The sequence below is a fragment of the Nicotiana tabacum genome, chromosome 7, assembly GCF_000715075.1.
Source record: "Nicotiana tabacum cultivar K326 chromosome 7, ASM71507v2, whole genome shotgun sequence".
Taxonomy (NCBI): domain Eukaryota; kingdom Viridiplantae; phylum Streptophyta; class Magnoliopsida; order Solanales; family Solanaceae; genus Nicotiana; species Nicotiana tabacum.
The window spans coordinates 96,911,776-96,935,594 of record NC_134086.1 but is presented as its reverse complement, the minus strand read 5'-3'; the positions used below and the strand labels follow the sequence as shown (position 1 = coordinate 96,935,594).

The 23,819-nt window shown below is 36.6% G+C and overlaps 1 protein-coding gene across 4 annotated transcripts in view; it reads right to left on the bottom strand.

Moving 5' to 3' along the window:
• The window catches only part of LOC107811104 (glycine--tRNA ligase, chloroplastic/mitochondrial 2), a 31,737-nt gene extending 9,723 nt beyond the window's left edge, over window positions 1-22,014 (bottom strand). Inside the window, exons 1-20 of one of the 4 annotated variants that reach the window (XM_016635974.2) lie at window positions 21,625-22,014; window positions 21,136-21,186; window positions 20,448-20,515; window positions 19,397-19,478; window positions 19,210-19,273; window positions 16,950-17,005; window positions 16,660-16,737; window positions 16,396-16,470; window positions 15,985-16,055; window positions 14,963-15,079; window positions 14,740-14,841; window positions 14,095-14,221; window positions 13,350-13,433; window positions 13,036-13,122; window positions 9,126-9,227; window positions 8,852-8,915; window positions 7,736-7,791; window positions 6,158-6,229; window positions 4,603-4,685; window positions 3,719-3,767 (exon numbers count right to left, since the gene is read on the bottom strand). In XM_016635974.2, coding sequence (XP_016491460.1) covers window positions 3,719-3,767; window positions 4,603-4,685; window positions 6,158-6,229; window positions 7,736-7,791; window positions 8,852-8,915; window positions 9,126-9,227; window positions 13,036-13,122; window positions 13,350-13,433; window positions 14,095-14,221; window positions 14,740-14,841; window positions 14,963-15,079; window positions 15,985-16,055; window positions 16,396-16,470; window positions 16,660-16,737; window positions 16,950-17,005; window positions 19,210-19,273; window positions 19,397-19,478; window positions 20,448-20,515; window positions 21,136-21,186; window positions 21,625-21,867 — 1,731 coding nt within the window. In that variant the 5' untranslated portion in view covers window positions 21,868-22,014. Of the gene's footprint in view, window positions 1-3,718; window positions 3,768-4,602; window positions 4,686-6,157; window positions 6,230-7,735; window positions 7,792-8,851; window positions 8,916-9,125; window positions 9,228-13,035; window positions 13,123-13,349; window positions 13,434-14,094; window positions 14,222-14,739; window positions 14,842-14,962; window positions 15,080-15,984; window positions 16,056-16,395; window positions 16,471-16,659; window positions 16,741-16,949; window positions 17,006-19,209; window positions 19,303-19,396; window positions 19,479-20,447; window positions 20,516-21,135; window positions 21,187-21,624 lie in introns of those variants that run through there. The other 3 variants (XM_016635973.2, XM_016635975.2, XM_016635976.2) reach the window with 3 other exon arrangements.
• Window positions 22,015-23,819: the final 1,805 nt, after the last annotated feature.

Sequence of the window (23,819 nt, the reverse complement as noted above, 5' to 3'; positions counted from 1 at the left end):
ATATGAATATAAGAACCCAATAAGCGCAACATATAATGCTCGTGTAGGTGATGGTGATGATGATGATGAGCACCTTACAAATCAAGATTGGAGTAATGTTAAAATGCTTGTAGACTTTTTAGAACAATTTCATGTTGCTATAAATGAATTATCTGGCCAATATTATCCTACTATTTCTAACTGTTTAGTTTATATTGCAGCACTTGTAGATTTATTTACTCAATTTTCAGAGGGTGGAGTAATTTATCAAGAAGCTATTAATTCTATGAAAGCTAAGTTTAAAAAATATTTTTTCCCTATCCCTCTATTTTTGGTGTTGCTGCATTGTTAAATCCTACAATGAAATTAGGAGGTCCTCACTTTTGGTATTCAAAAATTTATAACGCTTTATCACTTTCAGCCGAGGAATTTGCTATACTTGGAGATGCAAAAGCCTCAGTTAAAATAAATGCTCAAACAATTTATAATGCTTATCAACTTGTCTTAGATCATGCTAGGCCAAATGTTCCAACTCCTACTTCGTCTAGTTCGCAATCATCTAAAAGAACTGCGGGCCTAAAAGCCCTTTGTTCTTGGATGGAGTTCAGGGGTTCTCAAGGTGATAATTTTGGTGATAGTTCACAACTAAATGAGCTTCAAGTTTATTTGTCGCAGGGACTTGAATCAGAGAATCCCGACGGCTCTTTCGATGTTTTGGAATGGTGGAAGGACAAACAAACACACTATCCGGTTCTTTCAAGGATGGCTTGAGATATTTTAAGTGTTCAAGCTTCAACAGTGGCATCGGAGAGCGCTTTCAGTCAGGCGAGACTTCAAATCGGTGATCATAGAGCGTCTATGAGGGAGAGCTTGGAAAAATCAGTACTCTTCAGAGATTGGATCCGTTCAGAAAGAAGAAATTTTGGACTTGCAGAATCACAACCGGAGATAGATGAAGCTTATGAAGAAATACTAGCGGAACTTGCGCAGGATGCTGCTTCGCCCGGAAGCGGTGATGAACAAGCTTCTTTTCTACCACCACCAACAGAAATTCCTCCGGACCTTGAAGGATTTATGAGATTTGTTAGAGATAATACATAGACTAATATGTAACTTGTATTTTGGCATATCTTCCTTAGTTTTTTTTCCTTTGAATGGTGGTATTAGTACCTTGTTGTGCTCATTCCATTGGGGGAGGAAGACTAAAATAGATATTGTCATTCTTTGTTAATGTCGTAATAATAAAAATTATAAGACATTCCCTTGAATATTTCTTTGCAATTTATTTTGTGTTTAAATTTGATATAGTATATATATTATATATCTAATACATACAAACTATATATATATATATATATATATAGTTTATATGTTACAACCCACTATATATATCTCTAATACATATTATATATATATATATATATATATATATACAAGAGAAAATATTATCAATCAAGATAGTACATTTAATGTACCACTTATGAGCCGTAACAACCTGCATCATTCCTAAAAACATATCAGAATTTTCATTAATCGAATCAATCTGATCAGAAATTTCTTTTCCCTTTTCATTTGAAGATTCGAAAATTTCTTTAGCCGAAAAATCAGTTGGAAAATCAGTTAGAGAATTATTAATTACTATCCTTAAAGTGGTTAGATTAAATCGAGATCTACAAAATATTACATAAGGCAATATATAACTATATATACACATAATACACCCTTATATATACATACTATACATACTATATATATTTATATAGCTATATATAAGCAATTTATACTAGTATATACATATATAGTTTACAAGAAATTGCCTTAGATAAAAAAATTAAAAAAAAAAAATAGCCCGGAACAAAAAAGCTCATTAGGCCCGTTTAGGCCCGTGGGCCCGGTCCATTTAGCCCGGGACCATGTGGGCTTAGGACCACTGTGGGCCGGTTCCACCCATTGGGACCGTGAAGACCGGGACTATTTGGCCCGGGACCGCCAAAGCCCGGCCCATCAAGGCCCGAGACCGTTTGGCTCAGCCCGTTTAGGCCCAGGCCCGGCCCACAATACAGCCTTAATATAGGAGTCTTTTAGGCTATGTAAGACATAATAAGTAATTAGTCTCTACATTGGTAAATATTTTTTCTTGATGGTAACATAATTAACAGTGGGAAAATCTCGCTATTAAGAAAATGTGTCTTGGGCTTAACTCAACCTCAAAAGACAACTCATGAGATAAGGATCATCCAAGACCATCTAGGATACAACATCACATTCCCTCAACCAATCTAGGACACTTCACCCGTCCTCCCCTGGACGTCCACGAGTGGACATCTAGTGCGGGGACAACATAACGTGGGAGCCTAATGTTGGGTAAACCAAGAATAGGGATGGGTTTGGCTCTAATACCATATGAAAAAATCTAAACATCCAACCCAAAACCTTAAGGCAACAAATGGCGTAGTCCAAAACCATTAAACCCCAGTGGAAACTCTTACATAACCGATGAGGGACAAGTATAGAATTCCCTAACCCCCTCTTGCACATGTAACTTTGTTCAAGGATTTAGACATGGATTAAAGACTTAACATATTGTTTCTTTACTTCATCCTTTTTTTAAAGGAGATATAATAATGGACCGGATGTATAGATAGACAGAGAGGGTTAGAGAGTATCAAAATTTCAACTGATTGGACCACTACCCTGGATGTCAACCATGTTAAAAAGCATATATTTTTTGGAACCCTAGGGATCCAGCTGATGGGTGAGAAGCCAGATTCCTCACTAATAAAAAGCTTGGGATAATACGCCATAACTATGACTAGTCCATGCTCCCGTACTCACGCCTACTTGTCCTGGCTAACCTGTATTATAATGTGTTTTATAGAGCATTTCATTCAGAATTCTACGACCTCCCAAATGGAAGTGTGACATTTTCACTATCACCTCCCTTCAACAAGCATGCCTCTCAATCTCAAATTTTCATAGCCACTTTCCCAATAGGGCCTTATCATAAACTTTAAGATCTTTCACCTCAAGGCCTCACCATCTCTTTAAGAATGGTAACCGCCTTTCAACATACCAAAAAGAGGCTTTCTTGCTCCATCTTCTATGAAAATAGGAATTTCATTAGGAGTATTTCCAAATTCCAATTTACTTAAAAAGCTGGCCTATACACAATATTCAAACACTAAAGACATTCTAAAATAGTCAAATATTGTGGAAGAAACAGAAAAGAGCTGTGACACCGAACCGACCACCAGAAGAGACGAGACCAGTGAAACTATGAAAAGAACGAAAAACTCTGTCTAGGCAGGCGGTGTAAGGCTGACTGCCGAAGGCAAAAGCTACTTATGCCTTTAACAAAAACGTAACGGTTCTAACCTTCTCAAGAAAAAACACAAGATCGTAATGGTTCTAACACCACGTGAAAATAGAGAAAAAAGAAAAGAGCAGTTGTATTAAGTTGGATATCAACAATGTACAAGAAAGATTTCTTTTCTAATAAGTTATATAACTTCCTAATGTTCAGACATAATATCCTATGATATCTTATAAAATACAACGGAATATTGTATAATAGTCGCATACTCAAATTCAATGACTCTAGGCATATTTTGCACATATAACAATATAAATTCCCTTGATATTCAATCGTAATAAGAGAGAACACATGGCAGATGCAACAAAAGGATAAAAATATGGTGAGAAAGGCGGAAGCGAAATGTCTACAATTTTGTTCACAGACCTTAACTGTAGCTGATGGAGTATTGCGTAGACCATGAGATACATTTCCACTGTAGGAAAATAAACAAATAAGTAGTAACTAGTAAGAGACAAACCAAACGCCATAAAACCAGTAAAAAACTAAAAATGAACACTGACCACATAAAATCGGGAATACTACTGATAAATGCACAAAAATATATGCAGTCCAAGTTTTTCTCGAAAAAATGTGCCCCCGGTGTGTATTTTGAATTACCAAGGGCTGTGGCACAAATTCAAGATTTTGAATTTCATTAACAAATCTGGTGAACTCCAACAGGATGCATTCTGAAGTAATTTGAAAAATGAAAATCAAAGCTAAAATTACTGCAGCCTGCTGAGAATGTAAAATTATGGTAGTTGTAAAATAAGGAAATACTGGATACATCTACACTGGAAGTTTCACAGGAAGAAAGAAAAAGACAATCAAGTGTATCACAAAGTCAACTTCAAGAAAGACTTCCCTGCAAGTGCGGGTGCACTGCCCTAAAATAGTCGGATATTGAAAGAAAGCTGAGATCACTCACTAGTTTCTTCTACTAAACTTTCATTTTCCCTTCAAATAACCACATCCAACAGAGCTTTTTTCATTCTATTTAACATTTTACTGAAGTCACTTGACAAAAATTCTCGAGACTTTCTTGACAGAGGACATCAAACAGAGAATTAGCTGCCTTTCCCCCACCTGCCCCCCTCCCTTTGGTGATAGGTGAGTGCAATAGGAGGAGATAAATCAATGCCAATATAATTTAGGAGTTGATAAATTACTGAAACCTCAACCCTCCTGTTAGGCACATTTGGAATAAAGTAGGAATGGAACTTCTTTTGAACCAAAAAAAAAAAGTGCAAGCAGGTGCTCAAACTTGCCTTACAACTCCAGCATAAATGAATGGAAGAACTACATCTCCATGAAGGGCCAAAATCCAACGGATGGGTCTGCTGAATGCAACCTACATAACAATATCTCAATGCACGCTATATTCATATAGAATTTATACATTCTTTTATAGTTATAGATTTTAACAAGTTAGGAGCTGTGAAGAAAGAATTCAAGATAAATTTATGAATACATTTTGAAGAAATGCCAATTATAGCAATTATAGCACCAGAAAATGAAAAAGATTTGCTCCCATGGACATAACCCAAGTTGATTACTTTGTCGCAATACTAAAAAGGAGAAGAGAGAAAGTTGAAAGGACACCATATAATATATACACTTAATATTCAGGGTTGACTGTACTTTCCTTTCTTTTACTAATTTCAGGAGGGTGATCATAAATTTTTAGTTTCATTTTTTCAAAAACAAATTTGAAAACATTATTTGTTTATGAAATATGAACATATTTTTGTTAGGGGGAGGGGGGTTTCAAAAAATTTCAAGTTACCAAAAAATGGTTTACGGCAGTTTTTTGGTGTTTTTTCTTCCACCCATAAAACTTCAAACTTTTCTTCAAATAAAATGCATGTCCAAGCACAACTTCAATTTTCAAAAATTCTTTTTCAAGTTTCAATCTCAATGCCATAAAACATATAAATTAGTCTTTTTTCCTAACATCAAAAAAAATCGTGGACAAATAGATTATGACAAACCTCTAACTTCAATTCAAAAAGAAGAAAGGATATGAAAAATCAGAAAAGAAACATGATTGGATCTCTATCTACAAGAACACACATACGTGCTGAAAATTGGAGAAAGTTCCTTTAAAAGGGAAAGGACAATGAAGAAAACACACCCCCCACAATCCCCAAAGAAATGGAACAGAATATCTTATTAGCTTAATTAGGTGTGATATTGCATATCAGGATAAAGCAAAACGTCTGAACATTCCAAGATTGATTTTTTTTTCCAGCAACATATGCTATGACAGAGTAAGTATTCAAGCGATGTAAAGAGATAGGTCTTCTTCATGAATAATTGCCCGCTCATGACTGGAGGATTTCTTTTATCTGGCGTATCTCTTATTTGGCCTGAGCAGAATTACTCCTCTTCAGTATATCCTGCTTCTCTATCAAAAAATTTCTTATGAATGAAAACAAAGGCTTCTTTTCCTTTTGACAACAATAGGGACAAGATAGCTGCTAAATGCATTTGAAACTAACTTTCTGGTGAAACCTCAATTTCTCATGGTAACAGCCAAAGTGTTTCTGGCATTAGAGTTTAGTTCCAACCCAACTTTACATCCTAATATCTACTTGCCATCTTTTTCCCTTGCCACCCTGCAAGCTTGATAGGAAGGTTAACAAGAAGACAAATTATTCTGGTTATAGAAACCGGTTTGCCGCATAATATTCCTTTTTTTTAAGGATCAAACAAGGCAATAAAACACTTTATAATAAACCAACTGAAAAAGAAAAACACAAATTTGGTCACGACTCACGCATATTCCAAAGACAAAGGGTTAGTCAAAGTGATAGTACATACATCCGAGTTCCAACGCATAGACTTGGGGAATGATATGCTGGAGATTATGACAGGTAGCTCTTCAGACAAAACCTGTCGATAGTGACTCAAACAATGAGATCTAAGAAAAACTAAGGAATTAAAAATAAAAATTAAAACATACTTGTTAGTATATTATAAATTTATACAGAGCAACAGAAGAACTGCACGTAGCAACTTTTAAGAGATTGTTCAGGGACACAATAAGCATATGCAAAAGGCTATAATTTCCACTGGAACGGCTTAAGGTTTTATGTACTATTGGTGAGGATGGCATAAACGAAACTGCAAAAATTAACTTGAACTAGTACCAAACAGAAAAGGTTAAATTTTTCAGGTGTCAGTTAAAGATACAAATGAAAAGGGAGAAGGTCCAGATTTGCCCTTCCACTATGTGAAATGGTCTAACTTAACCCTCCGTTAATAGGTGGGGTCAATCATGCCCTCATTATAAAATTGGAACATATTTACCCTTATTTGCCAACTCAGCATTCGGAATCATTGAAAATATATTTAAAATTATAAAAATAAAAAGAAAATAGAAAATGAAATAAGATTGGGTCCTTGGACGAAAGCCAGCCCAAGTTGAACAAATAGCTCTTTGTCAAGATTTACTACCGAATTCTCCAATTACAGTGGTCATTTCTCTTAATCTGTCCCGGAACTTGACAACCAGTGACCAGCAAACTGCCACAATGTGCTACACGTTTCTTATAGGTGGTTCCATTGGTAGACCCAGGTACATTGTTAAGACTGATCCACCCTTACAATTAAGTAATGTGCAAAAGCTGCTCAATGTTCTCTACCTCTCCCTCTAGAATAATCGCACATGTATTGAGATGAACTTTAGATCTGAAACTACCTGAAACCATAGCATTATGTGCTTGAAATGTAGTAGTTGAGACACCTCTGCGTCAGAAAACACTAACGTATGATGAACAAGCATATGATGAGATATCTATACACTTCCTACCCACCAGTCACTTCTTGAGGGAACATAGTGTTGCAGCCTCTTATTCCAGCTATTTCAAAATGGTAATTCTCAGTCCTATGACCTCGCGTTACTGCAAATCACTTGAAGCCTCAGCATAAACTATAAAAATAGTGAACTTCTTTAGGAGGGTGAGCTTCATCCTCGGACAAATCAAAGTGAAAGAAGAATTTTGAGTAACAGTATATCTTTGGTTGCATGCAGGATGCTTATAGACAGAGAAATGCAGGATTGACACACAAATAGACAGAGAAAGCTTCAGAAGAAAAGAAGCCACACCATTTTGATGGAGCTTGACGCCAATCATAAACATTAAATGTGCGACAGAACTATTTTGCAGCCAATTCGCTTACGTGGACTTGAACAAAGGTAATATACACATTTCCATTATCCTGTTCATACAATCGTTATCAAATACAGCCAAACATCACAAGGAATCTCAATGGTTAACTCTGCAATTTGTAGCAGTAGCCTTGGTCACACACCCTACTAAAGTTAGCTAGTTGCTGAAAAGGGAAATTTTACTTTCTGATGAAAACATACACAAAACACTTATTTTCTCAGTGTACCTCAAATGCAAGCCGTGCTGGCTCCACCAAACGAGCATACACATATTCTGTTTTCCCTGCAATCAGAGATACACATTGAAAACACAAACATTGTTAGCACAAACGGTGTTACACTAACAAGTAACATGCAAACTATTGACACAAAAACACTAGTATATTAGCAATGCAACAACAATCTTGTAAATTAACAAGCTCTGCATAAGTTGATTCTGGCTATGTATAGTTTACACATGAGTGGCATATTTAGAAGGCCTAATCGGGATCATTAATACGCTTTAGATCTATGCAAAATTGGGGAGAAAAAAAAAGACAAAAAAAAGGCGCTGCCTCTTTCTCGGAATTGTTGTCATTTTCACCTCCCAAGTTAAAGGAGCAATATTTGACCAAAATAATGTAATATATCCTCATTCTGAAATGGAAAAAAGTAGCAACTTATAGTAGTTTTCATGTATTTCAAATTTTATTTTTATAAGTGAATGACTCTTTACCGATATAAGATCGAAAAATCCATCAAATTAGCCTCGAGGTCAACTGGAGATACATCTCCTATCAATTTTTCTGGTCAATAATGATAATTCCAAACTTCAAGTCCATCAGCAGAAAGTGAAAAAAGATTCAGGCAAAATAATTTAGAAAAGCATTGCCACCAATCAAAATGGCGGATTCTGGTTAACACACTTAGGCACTAAGATCAAGCCGACACAAGTCATAGAATATCAATGAATACATTCCAAGACCCAATATTTGCTTTTAGTGTTGACAACCTTCAAATAACAGATCCTTTTGTCAGACATTTTAACAAATATCTGCTAAGACATTGAAAAGGTACCATAGGTTTTTGAAGGTACAAGATCCTTAACCAGACACTGAAACTTTGAAATAAAAAGATAAAATGGAATAGAAAATTCAGAGAAAGTTATCAGATTTTTTAGTAATTAATTTTCAGGTTGACACAGATAACGAATAGCAGATCAGACGTCACAAAACAAATCTAAGCAGTTTTCCACATTTAAGCGCAAGTATTTTCTATGAATAGCATATGATAGACTAAATGAACACCAGAATTCACATGAACAAACACTGACATCGAAAGAATGTTCATCTGATGTAACGTACCTTCAGCTCGTCTATACATGGAGTCTAAAGGGACATTATTTCTGCGACAAAAACCTTCAGCAGCCTGAAAGTTGTATGAGTTGATAATATCGACTATGAATTAGCAAACACAAACTGATCTTGCATTCATCGAAATAAGAAACTTGATTAAAGCTCTGCTCAAAATTAAATCAAAGTCTAACAAACAAGCAACATATGCCAATATAGTTCTTAAGGCACATTGTAATACGGAATAAACTAAATAAAACAATAAACAAAATTCAATTCACTCCACCTTGGTAGGATTTCCTTCCTTATCAAAAGCTTTTGAAACAGGAGGTCCACGAACCTCAACCTCATTTTCCACTTGCTTAGGAAATAGTTCCTCAACGCTAACCTGCAAATGATCTTTATCAGCATCTATAAGGTGAAGAGAAACCAATGAATAGCGAGAATTTTGAGGAACTAAGTTAATGCATGGAAAAGATAAATGCTCCAAGGTCAGCACAAAGCCTATGGTGCCACTTGAAAAGACCCAGAAGTGCTATAAACATTGTAATTACTTTTATTAACCCGATTCATTTAGCAAGAAATCAGTCAAGGCACTGCTGGAAATGGATAGTTAGGTTCATTACATCCCTTGCATAAACTATACCAAAAAATACGAGAAGGTCTTGGATACTATTTTTTTTATAAGGTAAATTGTATTAATCAAAAGGGAGAGAACTCCCGTATTCAGGAAGTATATCAAAAAGTAGAGAATTTACATCAGAACATGATTCTCTACAAAAGGCGCCCAATCTTCTATACAAGTAGGGGCTATATGAGTGCACCAAAAAGCGATCAAAGATAAAAGACTATTCTTAAGATGTGAAAAAGGAGACTCAATCCCCTCAAAAGCTCTCCTATTTCTCTCCCCCAAACTATCCACATGAGAGCTAATGGGGCGAACTTCCACGCCTTTTGCTTTCTTCTTCTACGGAAACCGACCCAGCTATATAACATCTCCTTTACAGCGCTTGGCATCACCCATTGAACACCAAAAAGATTCAGGATTGCCCTCCACAAAGCCGAGGACACAGGGCAATGCAACAAAAGATGATCAACTTCTTCCCCTGAGCTTTTACACATGTAGCACTAACAAGTGTAATTCCTCTCTTTCGAAGATTTTCAACAGTCAAGATCATTCCCCTCGCCGCTAGCCATGCAAAAAAGCACACCTTCGTGGGCGCCTTAGGAATCCAGATCGAGGAGTATGGAAAAGTGGCCTCCTCTCTCACCAACATACTCTGGTAAAAGGACTTTACGGTAAACAAACCATCACCACGCAAACCCCATCTCCAAGAATCACAAGATGGTCGGGGCCTGTCTTGCCCATATAGCAGTATCAACAAATCTTGGAGCTCCGCAATCTCCCAATCTTGCATGTTCCTTCTAAATGAGAGGTCTCATACTACCCCCTCCATGCTCGTTACGAATCTGTTGGACAATCAATTCCTTCTGGTTTGAAACTCTGAAGACGTGAGGGAAGGAGACCCTCAGAGTATCCTCTCCACACCACTTATGATTCCAAAAGCTGATTCTCCTCCCATCTCCCATGCCACTGAATGCTTCCAAATTCTTCATGATGCTCCTCCACATGCCACACCCGAAAGGTGATGTGATTGCCTTGGTCCTCCAACCCCCTCCCGTGGAATCATACTTTTCTACTATGACCTCCCTCTATAGGGCATGCTCTTCTACCCCGAATCTCCACAGTCACTTCCCCAATAAAGCTCTATTGAATACCCTAAGATCTTTTACTCCAAGTCCACCCCACTTCTTTGGGGAAGTGACTGTCTGCCAATTCACTAGATGAAACTTTCTAGTTCCATCCGCCGCATCCCAAAGAAAATTCCTTTGAAGTCGCTCCAGTTTTTCTGTGATGCTCACCGGCGCTTGCAACAGGGACAAGTAATAGGTGGGCATACTCGATAAAGTGCTTTTAATAAGCACTTCCTTACCGCCTTTTGACAAATACCGTTTCTGTCAGCCTGCTAATCTTTTTTCAACCCTTTCAATCACTGGATTCCAAACAGTAGTATCGCGCCCAATGGGAAACCCAGGTAAGTAGAGGAGAGGGAGCCCACCTTACATCCGAGAACATAAGACAAAGCATCAATATTAGCAACCTCACCCACCGGGAAAATCTCACACTTGCCGAGGTTGATTTTGAGTCCTGATACTATCTGAAACCACTGGAGGACCTGCTTCAGGTAAGTCAACTGATCCATATGGGCATCATAGAAAATCAGGGTGTCCTGATACTATCTTGGACACTATTGATTATCAGATTACCGAGACTCCATAATTAACCCAGTGAATCATGACAAAATGGATTAACTAGGAGACAGTAAGAGCATGGACCGGCAATATGTTCGAAACATACACAAGGCACAGAGCAAGGAAAGCGACACTGAGTCAACTCCAAGTTGGACTAAATGAACGTCGCAAAGACCGGCCATCGGCAACGTCTTCCAACTATGGAAGGTGCAGGAGGCCCTCTAAGAAGGGAAAATTGAAGTGGTGATGAGGAGAAAAAGATAAAGAGGATGACGATGATCACGATGATAAGGATGTAATTGTGTGGACCTCAGGAATCACAGTGTTGGATGAGGTGGAATACATAGACATGAAGGAACTTCGAGATGATGCTCACGTAAAGATAGAAACTAAGGGAGGAAAGAATGAAAGTCCAGTTGTGTGAGTTCACGGATTTTCCTATCCAGACATTCTATTTTCAAAAAAAAGGAGCTTATGTTTGTAATTTCTGAAACTTGTCTTACTCTTTAAAAGACATTAGACGTTCCATAAAAACAGATCCGGAAGAAACTGGCTTTGTACTATTTTAAGAACTCTTGTAAAGTTTTATGGGATGAGTTCCAACTTAACTCAAAACTCAACTTAGGAAGTGGAACACTCATCAAGGTTTGGAAAGACAAGTGGCTGGGAACAATGGCACTAAAAGATGAATTTCCAAATTTGTACCTACTAGCAGTAGATCAAGAATCCACTGTAGAACAATGTTCGCAGAACAGCTCTTGGTACCCTCAATTCAGGAGAGATTTTCAAGATTGGGAGATAAATGACCTAATGGAATAACTGGCCAAACTAGCACAGATTACTGTCAAACCCCAGCTGAAGGACAAACTGGAATGGGGGGACGGGAAATTTACAATGAAGAAAGTATATGCACACCTATGCTCCAACAATGATCTGATAAACAATTGGCCATGGAAACTAATTTGGAGAACAAAACTGCCTCCTAAAGTGATTTGTTTCAGTTGGGTTGCCTTAAATGAAGCATGCCTCACTCAAGACAATCTCAGCAGAAGGAGTATACCAATGGTGAATAGGTGCTACATGTGCAATTTGGATTCTGAAAGTGTTAGACATCTCTTTTTGCACTGTCCTTTAGCATGTGATATTTGGAACATGTTCCTCTCTATTTTTGGACTAGCCTGGGTCAAGCCTAACAGCATCAAGGAAGCATATGAATGTTGGTGCTCATGGAGAGTTGGTAAATCCATCAAAAAAAATTGGGTAATGGTACCTGCTGCTATCTTTTGGTGCATCTGGAAGGAAAGGAACCGTAGATGTTTTGATGGGATCTCAACTCTGATCCATGTAGTCAAAGCAAAATGCTTATTGAATTTGTTTAGTTGGCTAAATCAGGCACCTGTAACTAGTTCTGTTCAATTTTTTGATTGTGTCTGATCCTTAGTGATAGAATAGTTTTTTTGTGTATATGAGCAGACACCATCTCTCTCAATTGTAATCTTTTGCCTGCATCCGCTGGATGCTTTTAATGAAATCTCCTTACTTCATCAAAAAAAAACTATTTTAAGAACTCTTGTAGCATTAATACAAGATTTGATATTGGCTTTATTCTTATTGAGCAACTCATGTAACATATAACCGCTTTGGCAAAGGTTTCAACAAGAAGTTGCATGTATTGGAGCTCGGCTCAATCTTTTCCTTTTTTAAGTTACATGGATCTGAGAACAATCAAAAAAGTTTATTGAGAATGCTAGATAAAATGTTCAAAGATAATGCACTCCTTTTCCTACTACCTCCTTTCTCGTAGACATTTCGTACAGCTTTTCAAAGCAAACCAGACTAACAGAATATGTAAAGGGGACCAACCATAATGAGACAAATCCTACCACTAATCTTCGTGGGGTGCCATGCGTTTGTACTTCCCCATGAGGCAACCTTTGTTTGTCCAGTAACTGAACAACCAGATCCTTGAGCTGCAATGACCAGCACAAAAAAACAGATTTAACAGAGCAGTAATACGACCAACTAAGCGGAATTGCTTGAGAACTCACACCGGATGACATCAAAACAAATTAAGGCAAGAAAATGTAGCCCTGGTTTCTCTTTTCCCACTTCCCTTACCATATTTACAATATAAACTTCAGTAATAGAGATTTGCAAGTAGTAAAAATGAAAATCACATGAAAAAGAAGATATATACTTGCTTGCATGCACTCGATACATCATTTGGAGGCAACTCCTCAGTCCCAATTTCAAGAACAAGCAACCGCGGCTCTGAAGGCACCTGTATGGCCGGAAAAGGGTGTGCAAGCAAATTTACATAATCCTTTAGAAACATGTATAGGTTACAAAGAGAATGTGAAAGAAAATCTGGCAAGTTATGAAAGTCAATGTTCCATAAATATATTCTGGATCACATCAAGAAACCATAAAAAAATATGCACACAAGTACTCAGTCCCAACTCGGGTAAATTAAGAGAAAGTGGAGATGTTTATCCTATTGAGCAAAGAACCAAATGGGAAAATGAGAAGGAAAAGGAAAAGCTAAATAGACCCAATAGAAAAGGATGACCAGTATAGTTCCTGAGGATTAACCAAAGAATATAGAAATAAAAGAAACGGGATGAAGCTGCAACTCTTTTGGCAGATACACAGCAATTTATGGGCCCAAATGATTTACGCTAACTAGGGAAAGGATGAGACGGGCCAAAAGAACAAGAGAAAAGAAAAGAGTACAAAGCAAGGAATATCAGCTTCTTTGCATTGTTTTGTTAGCTAGAAACATCAGAAAGGAAAGAGATTTTTTATTTATTTTCTTATTGAACTAAAATTGTGGGGCAAAAAAAAGGGCTTTCTCTATTATATAAACGAAGCAATAGAAAGCAAATTTTTAACATATCCTTGCTTTCTAATTTCCAAGCGAAGCCTAAAGCCAAAAAACATACCTTTCGTGCTGCCTCCTCCAAGACTTCTCTTTGAACAAGAAGATGATCACACTGAGAAACAACACCCAGTGGATGGTCAAGAGACTCCCTTGTCTTCAACCAAAGGTGTGCGCATTGACGGGCTAAACTGCACAGTGGAGGTAAAAATCAGGCAAAAAAAGTGTCATTTGAAAACTTCCAATCTTTTTAGAGTAAAGTAATTTGGCACCGTAGTTCTGATCTCTTTGTAATAAAGATTTACTCCCTCCATTTCTTTTTACATGGCGGTGTTTGACTGGACACGGAATTTAAGAAATAAAGAAAGACTTTTGACACACACCAAAAGTACCACTAGAACTTGTGGTCTTAAATATGTGACATTTTTGTGGTTATAAGAACATGTAATTAAATGTAAAAAGGAAGTTTAGAAGTTAAAGCTTTTCCAGACATTAAAAGATGACCTTAGAACAGACTAAAAAAAGTGCTATAAAAATGGAACATAGGGAATATATATTAAGCACGATACTAGAAATTGGAACTTGCGTGAGCAAATTTTTAGATGTGACTGAAAAGGTAAGCTGCTCGATCATCATGCCTTTTCTTTTGTAAAATTAAACTTTAATCATTATATATTCAGTAATTAAAAGAAGTGATAAAAATGTCTACCTACGCATACGCCCAAAATAACGAGCACGTTCTGTCACCCCAACAAAGCCTCTCGAATCTAAAACATTGAAAGCATGAGAAGTTTTCAAAAGCTGATCATACCTAGCACAGTGTAGGGAATAATGTTATTCAATGTAGAAGTTAACACATGAAGAAAAAACACAAATTCTTCTTCTCTCTATTCCGTGAAAAATAATAAAATTATTAAGATATAAGTACATACGCAGGTATTGCAAGGCCTAAATCAAGCAAACGGCGAGCTTCTGCTTCAAAGAGATCAAAATGTTTTTGTATATGGTCAACACTAGCATGCTCCAGATAATACGCACTCATTTCCTTCCTGAAACAGAAGCACCAATTAGAATCTCTTTTCTAAAAATGACAGATTTATCACGCACACATACTCCAAATTTTATTATCGCATAGTAAACCACATAAAAAAACCCTTGAGATACAGATAATTCAGAGTTCCAAATTAAATCGGAAATAACAAAATCTTGGCAAAATAGTCTAGACATTGCCTCAATCATATGCTATTCTTAGAGCATTTATTTGAAATTACATTCGTCCCAAAGGAATCACCATGCTCGACTTCGCAAGGTTAATGTTGAAGATATAATTAAGCAAATAAAAAGTGCTCTCTCCAATAGTTTAAGCTTTTAGATGAGATAATCCCACTCCAACATGGTATCTGAACTTGCAGATGTCTTAAGTTCAATTCAAATATTAATGGACTAAACAGAAAAGGTAAATATTTCATTTGAAACAAAGAGAACAGTTTTATATGCTTTTCCAGTAGACCACTACAAAATACTAATCTAGATAATAGTCTAATACAAATCAGTTTGAAAATTTCATGACCAATCCGCAATTTCAAAAAGAAACCCATGCTCTAGTGCTAGTGTCTATATCTGACATGTTGATACACTTAGGTTGCCAGTAAATATGCCTAGTCCAATTTACATTCCTCCTCTGTAACTAGTGCTTTTTTTCAGACATCATAAATGCAAGGTTCCTTTACTTGTACAGTTAGAACTTGGGAAAGCAACATTTATGCTCAACAAAAAGAAAATGAAGTAGATATTGTTCAAATATTGAAGATAGTTAGAGCCTAAAGAAAGACCAGATAATAACAGTTCTGAAAGAGCAAAAGAAAATTAATGAGAAGCAACATGATCTATCCAAATAGTAAGGCAGTCAATACGCAGAAAAAAGAAAACGTTTTGGCTGGAGTAGGTTTTTTACTCATTTTCCAGAAAAAGCTCTCCATATGTAATGCCATCTGCATACTGAATCTTTTTAAAATGATCAACACCCTGCAGACAAGTAATAATGGGTCATAACAAGCAAAATATTGGAGAACCAGAAGAGAAATGCTTAGTTAGTTTATGCTCTTCATTTTCTAAGATGCCGGCAGTAATGACCTCCTACATGAAGATTTTTCTGCTAGCTAAGAGACATAGTAAATGTAGCTATCATGCTGGAGGCTCTGGTGCAAAAATAGATAGATAAGGCCTTTTTCTCCTATGGTGGGAGAAGAGGATGCAGAATGTATACAATGAGCCTCATCATATGTTTGAAGAAGAAAAAGGAAAGAAAGAAATCATAAGAGGAGAAAGAACAAGCCTGAAAGTGATCTCAACAGGCAAAATTAACCTGAAGTGACATAAGGATACGTTCAAGCCCATAAGTGATTTCAACCGATACTGGCATCAACTGTATACTTCCCGCCTGGAAAATAAAAGTTAAATAACTGTATGCGCTCAAAAATAGAAAAAGAACAGAATAGAAAAGCAGAAGGACAAGTTCTTATAAGTCATTAGTAGCCAAAAGCAAATGAAAAATTTGAGACTTGTTCTTGTTGGGAAAAAAAGGACTCTAAAACTGCAGTACACTTTTTGTCAGAAGAGAGAGAATAACCTGCTGGAAGTAGGTGAATTGTGTGATTTCCATCCCATCCATCCACACCTCCCAGCCCAATCCCCAGGCACCAAGCACCTACTAGTAGTTCAAGTCAACAGAACATTTAACAATACAGCTTTGTTTCATGCAGCAAAAGACATCATTAATGCAATCCAAACAAAAAGTTGGAAATTTGCCTGAACAAGGAAATAAGTACAAAGGAAATGAAGTACAAAGGAGATGCACTGTTCATGAAACATTATATGTGCATATATAGGAAAGTTAATCAAGAGAAAGAATAATCTTACAGGGCTCTCCCAGTTGTCCTCAACAAAGCGAATATCATGTGCATTGACATCAATACCTGTCAACACAACAAAGTAAAATCTCAAGCCAGAACGGTATCTAGAGCTACTATAAAATATATATATACACGCACACACACAACCGTGAAACTTGCACGAATCCACCAAGTAGAAGGAGAAATAACAAACCGTAAAGGGTATCCCTATTTGGTTAAGTATGGTTGAATCTAAGCATAAAGTCACACAATTCTTAGTTATATAAAAATAAGAACAAGAAAAGGAGAAAAAGACTAATCCATTTATTCAACTAACATAGAACTTTAAAACCTTCTAAACTGCTCTTCAGAAGAATCCCATTTACCATTTAAGCCACTTAAACAGACTCAAAAAAAAAAAAAAATCATACACTTTTAGTTGAAGCTTAGAAGGTAAGTAAATGGCTGACTATATAGAGCCAGTGTGATAAATTTCTCTATCCTGTCTTCCTTGTATATACCAGGCTTGAATTCCAGGATCGAAGTGAAATGTTTAAGCATTTTCTAGGTTAGCAATAACTTGTATCGGGAAATTTGTAAAATAAAAGAGGATATGAAATAAATAGTCAATAGGTGCCAGATGATTCGACATGGGAGAAGATGTCTAGGAAGTCAAACTTATAACACATTCAGCACAATCTCCTCCTATAAAGTGGACACCACGAATCTACCAGGTCTTGTTCTTGATGACAAATCCTCACCTTGCTCATGTAAATCTAGCCCCTTCTAGAGGAACTCCAAGAACTCCTCAATTGCCCTAGACATGTTCTGCACCCTCATTTTCTTCCGGGATCTTATGGTACCTAAAACTCCCTCCCCAACACCCACTGAATACCCAAACCTGCCGTTATTGTGGACATCTCTTCCCTATATTTGTCCATACAATCCTTCAAATCTCTGCTCCTCCCTATTGCCCTGATTTCTAATATGAGCTGCAAGTAAAAATTCTCCTTTCCTCACCTCCAATTTCCACATGTCCCACACAAATCCTCCACCTTCTTAAAGAACTCCCAAGTACCGTCTGCCCTCTCAAAGTCTTCAGCTATCTTAGGGGCATTTTGGATATCTCTAAGAACCCAAGTAATATCAATAACAATGAAGTCTTCAACTGCCTCGGGTTCAACACAGACTAGCTAGTCACAGCCTAGCTAGTCTTCAACTGCCCCTACCCATTCTCCGTCCTCTTGAAGACTTTTGAAACTTGCTCTTCATTTGCGGACTGAAATGGGAATGTGGCATCACCCAACGGCGACACCTTCAAATCAAAGCTACGCCACAAGGCTTTTCCTCAATTCCCTTTTAACATATTGTTGGATATCCCACGTTGGTGAAGTGTTGGTCCTTCGGTCTCCTTATATGGTCTTGGGCAATCCTCACCTCTTGAGCTAGCTTCTGGGGTTGAGTTAGGCCTAAAAGCCATTTCTTTATCATGGTATCAGAGCCGGGTTCATCCACTTGTTTCACCTGATGTTGGGCCCCCATCTTATGTTTTCTACGCTGCAGTTTCCTGGGCGTGCAAGGGGGTGTTGGATATCCCACATTGGTGAAGTGTTGGTCCTTTGATCTCCTTATATGACCTTGGGCATTCCTCACCTCTTGATCTAGCTTCTGGGGTTGAGTTAGGCCTAAAAGCCATTTCTTTATCACATATCAAGGCCTCCAATATGAAGCAAAGTATGTTCTCTTTTATGTGAATAATGAATAGAAAAAAACTCTAGTTTCGTTGCCCTATTCAAGCAAGGATGCTCAATCACCTATATGGCACATGTTTCCTTCAGTTCATCCTTGCAATTCTTCCTAATCACATTTTCCAGCAACAGGTTCTTTGCCTCAACCTTATATTATATTTTAATCCTACTTCGAACTCTAAATTTGTGCTCTATTTCTAAAAAATGGTTGCCACACATGCCTTTTACCAAGCAGATCAGAGACATATCCAAATTCAGTGACCACGGCATTCTAGCCACACCACAAAATCAAAAAATTAGAAGAATAAAAAAAGAAATCATGGAATAACTCCTCCATTCCTCCAATGCTTCAAGGCTTAAACATGGGATAGTTTGCAAGTCTTTGTTATTGGTAAGCCTTACAGTCTTATCACTTACCATAAGTATCAAATTGACTTATCCCGGAAATAACATCAAATTGAAGTTATTTTTACCACATAAATTAGTCCAAAAGACATAATGAAGGAAAAAGAAAAAGAAAGTAGATATAGGTTGCAAAACCTAAAGCTGACAAGCTACGGATGAACAAGTCCTGCGAATTTCCTGGATCAGGCTTCAAAATCACCTGCATTGCAGTTCAAACAGGAAAGGCATCTGGAGTAGTCAAAAGTACAATAAAATCATACAATAGTACTAAACAATCAACTGTGATTCAAAATGTTAGACAATAAATTGAAGGCAAACTAACCTGAAATTGAGTATGCCTTTGAAGCCTATTTGGATTTTCCCCATACCGACTATCGTCTGGACGAATACTAGGCTCCACATACCTGCCATCAGACACAGTTACAATTGATAGCCATACAAGAAAACAAAGTAATGTCTTCGCTTCATTGCTAATATGACATCATTCTTCTTGCTCATTATCAAGATTATGAGAACCAGAAAAGAGAAAATGAAGCACAAAGAACTAGATAGTGAATCAGTTACAACAGGCACTTCCACAGGCACACCTCAACAAAATAAGACTTATCCATTCTCTGTGCCGAATTTATTTTCATCTAGTTAGAATGACAAAAATTCCAATTCTTCTGAGAGGTGGGAAAAGCATGATAAGAAAACCATCTGAAATTAGCAAGAAAAGAAATGAGCTCTGCATCCCAAAGCTCCTGTCCGATTTTATAGGGGACTCAATATCTCCAGATTCTAACAGTTACCATGTCCTTCAACTTAATTTTTCTGTATAAATGATTTATTGTGTGCAGAACTTTTGGTTCAGGATAGAGAACATGACATGTATTCGTCTTTTTAGATTAAGAAGATCATCTCCAAATATCAGAAGCCCTAATATTTAAGTCAGCGTGTAGCCCATGTTCAATCAATATTTACTGACTCGTGACATGAACAGCATTATTTTAGCTTAAATAGAGCTAGATCACCACGGAAGATGCCCCCCCCCCCCTACTTTGCTTTAGGTGGCAGGAGAGAGTAATGACCTAATAAAACTTTGATTTCTTTTACCTTACAAAGGAGGAACAAAAGAGAATCTTACTAAAGAGTGGCACCAGGCAATGCCAACCCAGGAGCAACAAGAGAACTTATTGATGCCATAGGTCCCCCGTTTCTTCATGGGAGGACAAGTAACAATGACTAATATGTTACTTTGCATTAAAGAGACTATCTAAGATGTGCACGACTTCCCTACGCATTTACTCTCTTCTTCTAAAGAATTCTGGTCAAATATGAGAATGATAATTGTATTCAAGAACTTTAGAGATGAAATTATCAAAAAATCTTACGCAACATTCCATGGTTCTGGTCCAAGAACCCTTAAGTATGTTAGAGGATTCATAGTCCCAGCGCCAACCTGGTCAATGCAATTTAAACTTAAACAAGTTAGTAAAGTAGATGCAAAAAACTCTAAAGATTGTAAGTTCAATTTAAACACTTAAAGATCTAATAACCACTAAAAGCCCATTCATGTTATGGCTGTACAAAGCACTATCATCACCAACCATATGTAAGTGCAATACATATCTAATCCAGATTAAGTGCGATACACATTACATATAAACATGCAGTCCCAAAGTACGGAAGGAGAATATGCTCAGCATTTCCTTTCAGTTTTTTTTCGGTAATTAAAATTATCATTAATCACCAAAGAACAGCATTACAAAGCACAGCTTAGCTACTCCCAGCTAGCTAGATCTCAAAGAAGATACACGGAAGACTATATCTACCAAGATGCATTTCCTTTATGTTGTTATCATAGAAAAGTTACACACTACCTATCCCAAAAAAAAAAAAGTATGCAAGGAAGATAATACTTAGTTCTTGCAACTTGCAAATCACCATTTACGACTTTGATAAGATATCAAGTTTCATTAAAAAGAAAAGCATCAATTCCAGCAGAAAAGCAAGTTCATTTTTTTCCTGTTATGTGCTAGAGTATATTTTTTGAGCCCTAAAAAAGGATGATAATCATACCTCAGTGTTGCTGCATTGCATCACGGCACATCCTACAGAACCCCAATACTCCTACCATGTTAAAAAGACAGGTTAATCCATAAATAATTTTAAAACAGATATGAAGTGTATCTACACCGAGTGGCAAGGTTAAAAAGATTAAGGAGGGGAAGTTGCTTGAATTCATTAGCCATCTACAGAATTGAACTTTCTATTATGAATAAAAGTTTTACCTTATCAAAATAAAAATAAAAATTGAATGGCTTATTGAAAAAAATGTTGTTGTTTTTTTTTTTGCATAGCTTCTTGCTTGTGGTAGGATTAATGCTAAGACTTAAAACTTGTTGACTTGGTACAATCTTGAAATACTAAAGATCAATTTTTTAGCAACAAATAAACTTTGTCCAAGAAAAATGAATGAAGCTTCTCTACATTAGTTATTCAATGTATATTTTGCTCAAGAAAGGAAATTGTAACACAATTACACAACCCCATTAAGTAGAAAAATACCTGGAGCCTTTGAATGGCTTGTTGGAAAGTTGGAACAGATGGTTTCTTTTGATGTTCTGTATTGTGAGACACAGAAGAAGTAGAAGAAGAAGAAGTGGAGAGTGCAGAGACAGTGGAAGATTTAGAGAGAAAACGCCTGTGAAAAATGATAGGAAGAGGCTTAGTGGTGGTTAGGAGAAAGGAGAAGTGAGTCTTGTGAGGTTTGAGAATGGAAGTGACTAATGGGAGTGCAAGAATCGCCATTGCGAAACCTCACAAGTTTCTGCTTTCTGAATTCTGGGTGGGGTTTATCCTAGACTAGAGTGGCGATAAAGAGATTACAGAAAGCAGGACATTTTCATTCCATTCCTATAAATACACAAATTAGCAATCACTTACCCTTATGGACTCGGGGAAGGGTTGAGATTAGTTATAGAATGTTTGGCCAAGCATCTGGATAGGCCAAAATTTTATTTTATTTTAAAAAGCACTTCTTTTTTTTCTTAACTTAAGTTATTTGGTCAAATTTTTTTTTAGGGAAAAATACTTTTGGAAAGAAGCAGAAGCTCTTTATGAGAAGCAAAAAAAGGTAGCTTTTTCTCAAAAGCAGAACTAGTTTTGACTTTTCTTTTTATCAAAAATATCCTTAACAAAATTTAGTATATACCAAAATAACCGTTAAATCTAATACTTAGGATATAACTAAGGACGATGATGGAAACTATCCCAGAAAGGTGAGCAAGAAGAGTCTTCACTTCTCCTACTCCACTACTTTCCTCATTCAAGGCGTGATTAATGCGCCTTAAACCTCTCTCTTAAAAAAGAGCATTTTTTAGTAGAGCCTTAGCACGTGAACCCATAGGAACAGGGCCCTTCTTCTTTACAACCTAGGTATTCAAAAGGAGGGTTATTACATAAAAAAATCACATAAGTGATTAGAGCGATGCCCCCTTGCTTTGGAAAGAGTTGACTTCTTCCTCTAATATATAGCAACTTTAGGGGTGAATGTTTTTATATTTGTTGAATATTTTTAATATATTTAACTTATATTAAAAGAATTAAGTAATTTTTAATTTTATTGTCATATTTTACTTAAATAAAATGAAAACATTTAATTATTGCATGTAATAACAAATTTTTGAGATTATTTATTTACTTATAATATTAACTATTAAGTAAATCTATTCATATCTTTATTCGTAATTTGATACTTAAAAGCACTTTCTTAAAAGCTTGGTCAAACACAAATTATTGCTCAAAATTTTTTTCCATAGTAATTAGCCAAACACAAAATTCTTCTCTCAAAAAGTACTTTTTTCAAAAGCACTTTTAAAAAAGTACTTTTTTCAAAAGCACTTTTAAAAAAAATACTTCTCAAAATAAGTTGATTTCTCCACCTTGGCCAAACAGGCTATTAATGTTAAGCAATCACTTTCCCTTTGGGACTCGGAGAAGTTTAAAATTTGAGTTAAGTTAAATGTTAGGAATTTTTACATCATATAGCAAAGGTTGATACCTTATTTATTTTAAATAAATACCGTTTTAAAAAATTATATTCCATAGCTACCTTTTGATTTTTATAGCCAAATATCTATTTATGGTCACCTCATACTCTTAAGCCATAAAATACACCTTGTATTATTTTTCTCTCTCATTCTTTCAGATTTTTCTCCACCCTATCTCTCTTAACTCCGGTCTTTCTCCATGAATACAACCACAATTCTCCCAAATACAGATCGAAACGGGCAGCTTTGACTCTCAATCTGGAATACATTCAGGGTGTAAAACGTGATCACACTTTGGGATCAAATGCAGCATTTCGTCATCTTCAAACTCGTTCAAACATACAGCGGGGTGATGTTACGCCCCGCAATATTACGTCGATATTACGTCCCGCAGTATTATATTACGATGATGTTACGTCCTGCAATATTATAGTACGATGATGCCACGCCTTGCAGTATTACATTACGATGATGTTACGCTTCGCAGTATTAAATTACGACGATGTTGCACCCTGTAGTATTGTACGTTGAAGGATTATGATATTTCACAAGTGATGAGTAAATTCGTGAAGATAAAAGGGGAAGCAAGTCAAAAAATAAATTTTCGTTCAAGTTTGGCATGTTGGGATAAAATACGGGCTGAGCGTTAATACCCGATATTTATGGACTAGTACCATACAAGGTAGCATATGACCATGATCGTATGATGTA